General features: G+C 42.5%; 1 protein-coding gene across 1 annotated transcript in view; it reads left to right on the top strand.

Annotated features, from left to right (window-relative positions):
- KALRN (kalirin RhoGEF kinase) overlaps positions 1-9,833 on the top strand; it is a 681,131-nt gene that overhangs the window by 410,460 nt on the left and 260,838 nt on the right. The window contains 2 exon segments of the mRNA XM_006154563.3: positions 506-595; positions 6,740-6,832. Coding sequence (XP_006154625.1) covers positions 506-595; positions 6,740-6,832 — 183 coding nt within the window.

The raw sequence follows: 9,833 nt of genomic DNA, 5'->3' as shown, positions 1-9,833 counted from the left end.
TCTGGAAAGTTAGGGATGATGATCCAGTTGCTAGGCATGCTGTCCAAACTCCCCCCCACTCATTGGAGTACAGTGGATCTAACTCTGAGATCGTATGTACTTCATTTTCATTCTTATTATAATTAGAGAAAATGCTGTCCTTTTCCAAGATGGGGAGGCACAATTGTAGGTGATCAAAAATCCAAAAGAGATCATCTCTAAATGAATTCTGTCTGACTTCAGAATATATATATGTATGTATGTTTCTAAAATTTCTTTCTAGCACAGACTAGAATTAAAATGAGTTCCTTTTAGCACGCTTTCTCCAGCTGCCAACAGGAGAAAAATATCCCCTGAAGATCTGTTGGGACCCCATGGACTGGATGAGCACAGAAATTGGCCTCAGAGCATGCAGACACTGATCTCAGAGGGCTTAACTATACAGCTCTTGCTAGTCTTTCGGGCACAGTGGACAGAAGGGATCAACTACTGGATGCTTATCTGTTATTGTCTCTGTTCTTTTTAGGCAGACAAATTTCAGATGTATGTCACCTACTGTAAAAACAAGCCTGATTCTAACCAGCTGATCCTGGAACATGCAGGCACCTTCTTCGATGTAAGCTGTGGTTTTTCATTCTTTAGTAATTGATGAGCAGGGTGAAATGCTTCTCTACTTCAGGATAACGGGTGTTTAGCTATCCACTGCTGCTCATTCTTCTTTGCTGGCCACTGCAAACCTTTATCTGTTGGAGAAGGCATGGAGAAAAACAATAGTGTCTGCCTTTGTTTTACCCCATTCCTATTTAGACAAGACAAATTTGTCTTCATGCCTCAACACCAAACATAGCTAGTCATGAATCTCATGTTCAGAGGAAGCTGGTATGATGCAGCTACTGGCTAAGATGTCACACTTCTACTTCATTGACAGCTCCCTTAAACGTAGTGGTTCTCAGGACCAGCAATTGGTATAATGGCTACATTGCTGAACTCTCATGTGGTTGACCATGGTTCGGGTCCTGGACCCAGTGGCTTAAACTCACACTGGGCACGTGTCTGTGTGTGCCCAAGATCCCGAGAGGAGAATGGAGGAGAAGGGATTGCAGCGTAGCCATCCTCCCTGGGGAGTGATTTCTGGCTTTCTGTCTCTGTCTCTCTCTGTCTTTCTGGAGAGCGCACATGCCCTATAGCAAAAAGCCTCTCAAAGAACAAACAAAACAGAACAACAACAAAAAGTAGTGGTTCTCAAAGTGTGGTCCTTGGGCATTGGAATCACCTGAGAACATGTCAGAAATGCACATTCTTAGACTTCATCCAGATCTATTGAATTATAACTGCTAAGGTGGCGTCCAACAATCTGAGGCTTAAGGAGCCTCTGGGTGACTCCGATATTCACTCAAGTTTGAGAACCACTCTCTAATGCAATCATTTCAGTCTTGGCTACATGTTAGAATCACCTGAGGAGCTCTGAAATCTCCTGGCTCCCAAGTCCCACACCTGAAATTCTGATGTGATTGGTTTGAATGGAGCCTGGGCACTGGGATTTTTAAAAGCTTCTGGTGAGAGAAACATGCAGCCTGGAGTGAGCACTTTTGCTACAGTAGAAGCTGAGAAGCGTGAAGGTTGCTATGCCTGTCACATCCTTTGCTTTTAAATGAGGACACAATCCTGCTGGTGGAGGGTGAGACAAATTTTCTTAGTGCTTGTCCCCAAAGAAACTATAAAAGTGAACAAGAGGCCAGCAGATGGCATAATGGTTACATCGCTGGACTCCCACATGACCGACCACAGTTCGAGTCCTGGACCTGGTTGGCTTGAAAATCACACCGGGCACATGTGTGTGTGAGCGCAAGATCCCAGGAAGAGAATGGAGGAGAAGGTATTACAGCATGGCCATCCTTCCAAGGGGTGATTTCCCACGCTCTCTCTCTCTCATGAGCGCACATACCCTAAGGCAAAAACCTCTTTTTAAAAAATTAAAGTGAAGGGGACAGCAGGTGGCATGGTGGTTGGGGTGCTGGACTCCCACATGGCCAACCACGGTTCAAGTCCTAGACCTGGTGGCTTGCTTTCTCACACTTCCTCTCTCCCTCTCTGTCTCTCTCTGGTCAAATTGAAGAATAATAAATACATTGAATAAATAATGATAATAATAAATTTAAAAAAATTAAAGTGAACAGAATTCAGTAGATCACTGCAGGATTCCAAGAACAAACAAGAGAGAAAGACAAAAATTAGGGAAAAAGAAAAATTCGGTTAGAGACAGACTGTAGCAGTGACAGCCATTCTGGGAGTCCTATCAGAAGACAGAAGTTTGAAATTCAGAACTTTTTGAAGGCTATCAGTCTTTCAGCCTTCCTGTTTTCATTCCTTTCACAAATATTTGAGTATTTACTGTATGCAAAATAGTGTGTGAGATCTCTTGAAGAACATAAAGGCATTTAAACATGTGCTCAAGTTTACAAAATAAGCCTCCTCTGTATCTTTCTAGCCCAGCACTGCCATAATAGGTAATAAATGATTCTACAGTAAAGGAATAACACTTCAATGAGGGAAAAAAAGAGTATGTTTTTAAAGCTGTTTTTATTTATGAAACTCCTAAATGAGAAGAAACATTTATCTTCCAGGAAGGGAATCTTTTTTCGTTTGCTTAGTTTTGCTATAGGGCATGTGCGCTCACCAGAGAGAGGCAAAGAGAGAGCGAGAAAGTCAGAAATCATCCCCTCTAGGAGTAGGGGAAGGTTTGTGCTGCAATCCCTTCTCCTCCAGTCTCCTTTTAGCATTTCGGGCATGCATGTATACATGCCCAGTGTATTTTTCAAGTTGCCAGGTTTCAGACTCAAACTGCTCAATTGGCTGTGTGGGATTCAGCTGCCTTCACCACCACTACACCAACAGCTGGCCCACATGATTTTTTAACTTCTAATGGTGCATTAATATGTAAATGGCCCTCGGTTTTCTTGTCTGTAATTTTAGGAGTTAGAGTTGGTAAAACAGAAGAACCAAAATAAGAGCTTCTCTAACCTTCTATCAGAATGTATTAGATATCATATGAGATGCTCTATGCTACTATTATCTATGGCTACTAATTCTTTTTTCTTTAAGATGTTTCTGGCTGACTGTTCATTAACTGAATCCAGAAGGACCTTTCTGATGTTTTAGATGCACTGTGCCTTGTCTTCACCTAACATGTTCTCACATGTCCTATGTTTCAAGCATGCCTCAGACTCTGTGTCCTTATCTCTGTTTGCACTTTCTCTCTGCCTAGATGGGCTGTCCCTTCTACCTAACACACACACACACACACACACACACACACACACACACACACACACACACACACACACACACACACACACACACACACACACACACACACACACGCACAGTCACTCTTCAAAATCCTTCCTATCCTTTAGAGGTCAAATGTGGTTTCATGGCTGAATCTTTCCCTTTCTCTATGCATGCATTGTACTTTGTATCTCAGTCACAGCGTTTGTAACAATTTGCCTTTCTATTATACACACCTCCCTCCACCTGGAGCCATCCGGCCCTTATAATATGCCTGATTTATATTTGTACACATTGCAGTGCCTGATGTGATACAGTATTTTCCTTCAGTCCTACATGTTTCATGTCCCTGTTACTAGCCAGCTTCTAGATGTTGACTGACAAATTAGATATACCCCAAATTTCTCATCCTACTGCCCATTTCCAGTTCAGTGCCTAATTAGCCTCTCATGAGCTGGAAGGCCAATGGAAACCAGAAAGCCAGTCCCGTGGGAGTTCATTGAGTCTGTCCCGGTGGTAAGGAGAGCAGTAAACTCTCCAGATTGTTCCCAAAGCTTTCCAGAAAGCATAATCTTTATAACCTACTTCCATCCCATCAGAAGGGTTTCCCTAAGCTCTACACTTAGGAACCATCTGCTTTAGAGCATTCTACAGAAGAGATAAGCCCCTAATAAAGGCAGGCTCTTAATACCCATTACTCTAAGGAGAACACAGAAAATTAAAGTCTCAGAAAGGCCCACGCATTCATATGATCCAGAATTTGTTTGCCCTAAGTGTGAGAATAATAGTGGGATGTCTGTTACTCTACTGATTCATAAGGTTTGTTTTGCTGATCTAGCTGTTCCACATACAACTTTTCCAAAGCTGCGTGTCATTCCAGAGAGAAGAATGACACAGGTACATTATTGCCTGTGCTCGCTTGCCAAAGCTGCCAAATAAATTATTTGCCTGAACAAGTGTTACGGAACCACACACCTCTAGGGAAGAGGCAAATGCCTGAGAAAATTACCATTTTGGGGGACAGTTAGCAGAAAATGGAATTTTGTAAAAGTTTACTTCTTCTGAAAGAGAGAGAGAGACATCCCAACAGCATCTTCCTGCGGTGATTCATCCCCGGCTTCAACAAGCCAGGATCATAGACATGCATCCCTGCTCCTAGCATGTACAGGGAGACCTCGAGACATGAACCCAGGACCTTCCCACATGCTTCAGCATCACAGAACACTGTGTTGCTCCTGCACCATCATAACTAGCCTAATCTTTTGAATTATTATTTCTTTTTCACTGTGTTCTATATCCCCATGGCAAGTCCTATCTAGACTAAAACATTTCTTGTATTCCTTTCAATACGTTCTTTTCACTAATTCTATCTCAGGGCAAGCCCCTCCATCGTACACCTGGATTTAATTTTTAAATAACAGCTTTAATGAGATGTAATTCAGATACCGTATAGTTCACCCATTTAAAATGCGCAGGCCAATGATTTTAGTATGCTCACTGTATGTGCAGCCATTCCTACAGCTGATTCGAGAGCATTTTTATCACTGGAAAATATAAGCCTATGCTCTAGCTCTCATCCCGTCTCCTACCGCAGACCTTCAGCCCTCAGCCACCACTGATCTGCTTTCTGTTCCTATGGATTAGCCTCGTGTGGAAACTTCATAAAAATGGCATCTTATGATATGTGGTCTTTGGTGTCTGACTTCTTTCATGTATCATGGTTTTGGAGTTTATGTTGTCTCATGCATCAGTACTTCCTGCCATTTTTTTTTCTTTTGGCCAAATACTGTTGTGTGGTTATGCCACATTTTGTTTTTCCACTCAGATTTATACCTATCTGAGTGGAAAACCATCCATTCAGATATATATTTTTATTTCTTTTTGGGGATATACCTCGATGGAGAATCTCTGGATTATATGGTAACTTTGTTTTCACCCACGCTTTTGCAATACCTTCCTAGTGTATCTCTTTGTCTCTGTTTCCCCAACCTCCGCTCGCCATGTCTATCTCTGAAACACTGTTTTTGCCATGTGTGTTTTTCCCTTTATGATCTGTACTTCTTTACTATTGAACAACTTACCATCAAATACAACTCTGTGTGTGTGTGTTTCCCACTTCTAGAATCAAGGTGTCTATTCTCTATACCATTTGGGCCTGGTCCTCATTATGTAAACAGACAGTGATTGTTTCGGCCTCTGTATTTGTCTGATGTTCCCCTTTAAAAAGTGTCCTTCTTCCACCTTTCTTCTTAACCAACCCTGACCTATCCTGTTCAGGGGAAGCTTTCTCTCTGCTGACTCCCTGACCACACCTGATGTCAGTAACCTCTCTCAGTCCTCACTAGCTGTAACATGCCCTCTAACATAGCCTTTGGTGTTTTCTGGTTTATACGTGTTGAAAATTCTCAGCTAGACTGTAAGCTTGTTGAGGGCAGAGACAACAATGTACCTTTTTCTGACCTTCATAATACCTTGACTTTGGGGAGTAGAAGATCATTCTAGAACTAGGATAGAGAGCAGATTGAAAGGACTAAAGGCACAAACAGGAGTCCCAGGTCATGAATTTCGCCCAGGTATGAGTGATGAGAGTAGGGTCTGTGGAAATGGAGAGAAAAGGTGTGTTACCAGGGACAACAGGAAAATGATTGACTTGACCACATCAGGAGGCCTGAAGAGTAAGAGTGGTACCACTGATCACAATAATAAATGTATACAAAAATAGTAACCACCCTGTGTGGAGATGGCCAGGTATTAAAAGTGAGATGTCTGTGTTCCTTTTTAATTTGCCAGCGGGTGTGTGTGCTCCCTGGAAAGAAAGGGAAAGTGAGAAAACACCCCTTGTGGAGGATGGTCAAGCCACAATGTTTCTCCTCCATTTCTCCTTTTGGTATTTTGGATACTCACGCACAGGCACCCAGAGTGTTTTTCAAGTCGTGGCCTGGGATTCGAACCATGCAGTCAGCCATGTGGGATCCAGGTGCCTTGACCACCATGCCAGTGGCTGGCTCCTTTGGGACATCTAAAGGAAACTGAGGGTGGATATGGAGTCTTCAGGAGTCACCAGAATGGAAATCAGGGCCTTGCTTTTTGCCTTCCCTTTACTCTCACCTTCCACGGACCACCCTTATTTCCCCTGCTTTGGACTTACTTGCTTCCCTTTGACCTCTTTACCCCTCCTTTGTCCTTCTGTTATTTACTTCATCATTCTTTTTCTACTTTTATATTTCTCCATTTCTGCTTGATTTCTGTTTTGCTTGACAAATCTGCTTCTTTCCCCTTCGTGCCATCTTTCCCGTTTGCTTTCTGCATGTGCGTCTTGGTCTCTCTGGTTCTCTTCCTACTCCTGTCTCCCTGTCGAAGAACATGTCCTGTCTGTTTTTCTTCTTTTCTCCTCTGTACTTACCCCTGCCTACTTCCTCTCAGAACACACGCATGCCCCTCCGTGCCTGACCATACCGTGTTCTCCCTGTAGGAGATCCAGCAGAGACATGGCCTGGCCAACTCCATCTCTTCCTACCTGATTAAGCCTGTCCAGAGGATCACCAAGTACCAGCTGCTCCTGAAGGTACCTCTGCTCCCCCAGTACTAACCCCCACCGCACTGCTGCCACCTGAAGACCTTTTTCTACCGAGAGCAGAACTTCAGAGATGAGCCCACCCTGGAATTGCTGGCTCCAGATTGCATATAGGACATGGGATTGGGGCAGAAAGGGGAAATGGGAGTGACTACTTTCTCTCCATCCACCACTGTGCAACTTTCAGTGATCACCATCTCGGGCACTGGCTGGCTCCAAGAGGATTTCCGGTCCTTTCCTGAGCCAATTCCTCCCGGCAGCCCTTCCTTTTGATGGAATCAAGGATCAGGGTTCTTAAGGGCAGTGGCTGTTTACACGGGTAGTAGAGGGCATGGGAACACTTACCATTGCCTTAATCTCTGTCTGTCAAGACTGTGATGTTCCTGAGGCAAAGTAGTCGAAGGGTACATACAACTCACAATGATTCTCTTGTAGCTGTAAGACCCCATATGTTAGGGGGATTTCTGGAGCCAGCCAAGAGATTTGGATTTTCTTTTAAAATCTTTTCTTTAAAAGTAAATAACAAAGGTAGGAAGAATGCTAAGCAATTTGGGTTGATCCTTCTCATGTAAGGATATACTGATACTCTGAAAATATTGCATTTCCCCAGAAAGCATGGTAAATTGATATCAGAGGCAATTAAATATTAATATACGCCTATATCCCTGAGGCATATGAGTGGAGTTTGCCTCATTTTCAATATTTTGCTGATTGCTCCTCAAATGCAGTATAAAGGGATAGTAGCACATGTTATAATTTGTGTAGTTTCATAGAAAATCTAAAGAAGTGCGGCTCATGTTTAGAGATACCTGGAGACTCTCCTATTCTGGCTTTGCTGAACCTGAAAAACAGTCTGGTTTCGAATCTAGGGCTCTAGTCACACTGGAGTGTGCCCACTGTTCTGGCCATGGGGCCTCTCTGGCTTAGCCTTCACAGCCTGTGGTACGAGGAGTGGGACACGGACAGAGCAGGAGAGGGTGCAGGAGGCCCGTCCCTGTGGTCTCCTGTTCTCTGGGTCAGAGCTGGGCCTTGCTCCATCTGCCTCCCCTCCCCCAAACCTCCTTTCTGCAAACCTCTTCCTTTGTATCTCCAAGAAGAGGCTACGGTTTTCTGCCTCCAGGACTCAAGCCATCCAGCCCTGCAGAAATGACTTAGAGAATTATGGCTGGGCATCATGTCTCAGCCCTTATCGAGGACTTCTGTGAGAAATGACCATGTACAGAACATCTCCACTGTTTTAGCAAAACAGTTTTGCCTCTTTTTGTTATTGTTGTTATTTAAAGACTTAGATGTTTTCATGAAATCTTGGAGAAGAGGTCTCTTTCCTAAGTAACTGGTGTGGTTGCTCCCTTTAAATCACAGGTACCTTAGGCCTGTCTGCCTTCGTCTATAGAGTTACTCGGAGTTGGGAACCAGCAGTTAGCGTAATGACTATGTCACTGGACTCCCACGTAGTCGACCGCGGTTCCTGCCTTCGACTATAGAATTACTCGGAGTAGATTCTCTTTGGCCCAGATTTCTGTGCATGATTATCTTCCTTCTTCTCTCACCTAATGCTTCACTCTTCTAAACTATTTTTCTTATTTAATTGACTTTTAAAAAATTGATTTGTACAGTTTTTCATTTATGTATCCCAAAGCTTTTTTTCTTTATTATTATTATTATTATTATTATTTATACATTCAATCACTATACATCATTTAGATTGTAAAGAGACTTTACCCAGAAAGATATACACCTCAGTCCAGTTGAGAATACTATACACATCCTCATCAACAGATAATAAACCATATCTATGTCCCACAAATATCTTACGTCTCTATTTTCCCCCAAAATTTCCTTTCCTGCACCCTTCCCCTCTCACACTCTCCTTCCACTTTGTCTCTAGTTTCCATAACTATTTTTAATGTTTTTATGTCTTCCAGTCTTCCAGTCTCTACCATACAGTGCAAATAGTTAGTAATGTTAAGTGGAGATATACAATGTCTTTCATAACCTGACTTGCTTCACTCAGCAACAAATCTTCCATATTTGTCTACTTTCTATCAAATTCCAGGGCTTTGTTGTTTTTGATGGCTGAATAATAGTCCATGGAGTATATATGTCACACTTTTAAATCTGTTCATCTGTTTGTGGACATTTGGGTTGGTTCTATGTCTTAGCAATCGTGAATAATTCTACAATAAATATAGTTGTGCAAGTGCTTTTCTGACTGAGCGTTCTCCTGTCCTTTGGGTAGATACCCAGGACTGGAATTGCTGGATCATATGGTAGTTCTATTTGAAGGTCTTTGAGGAACCTCTATATTGTTCTCCACAGCGGCTGGGCCAATTTACGTTCCCACTAACAATGTAGGAGTGTTTCCTTTTCACCACATCCCCTCCAGAATTTATCATTTTTTGTTTTTGTTTTCAATCTTCACCATTCTGACTAGGGTTAGGTGGTATCTCATTGTGGTTTTGATCTACATTTCCCTTAGGATGAGGGATGTTGAGCATTTTTTCATATGCTTCTTGGATGTTCATATGTATTCCTTAGAGAGTTGCTTATTTGGCTAATTTTCCCCTCTTTTAATTGGGTTAATCATTTTCTTCCGGGTAAGCCATTTGAGTTCTGGTATTCTGGTTACCAGTCCCTTATCTGAGGCACAGTTAACAAAAATTCTCTCTCATTCCGAGCATTGTCAATTCACACTAATTATGGTGTCCTTTGCTGTACAGAAACTTCTTAATCTGATGTAATCCCACCTGTCTATTTTGGGGATTATTGCCTGTGCTTTGGGAGTCTTGCTTAAGTCTTTGCCTACCCCTATGTCTCCCAGAGTTTCCCCAGTGTTTTCTACCTGGTTATCCACCTGCAGAAAGATGCATCTGAATCCCTATCTGTCACTATTAACAAAAAAAATCAACTCAAAGTGGATCAAAGATCTAAACCTAAGGCCCCAGAGCTTTTTTAGGAATTGGTGTGGTAATGAATGGAAAAAAAAAAAAAA

This window comes from Tupaia chinensis, unplaced genomic scaffold (assembly GCF_000334495.1).
Source record: "Tupaia chinensis unplaced genomic scaffold, TupChi_1.0 Scaffold000415_1, whole genome shotgun sequence".
Classification (NCBI taxonomy): domain Eukaryota; kingdom Metazoa; phylum Chordata; class Mammalia; order Scandentia; family Tupaiidae; genus Tupaia; species Tupaia belangeri.
The sequence above is the reverse complement of the archived record's forward strand: the minus strand, read 5'-3'. Positions and strand labels throughout refer to the sequence as shown.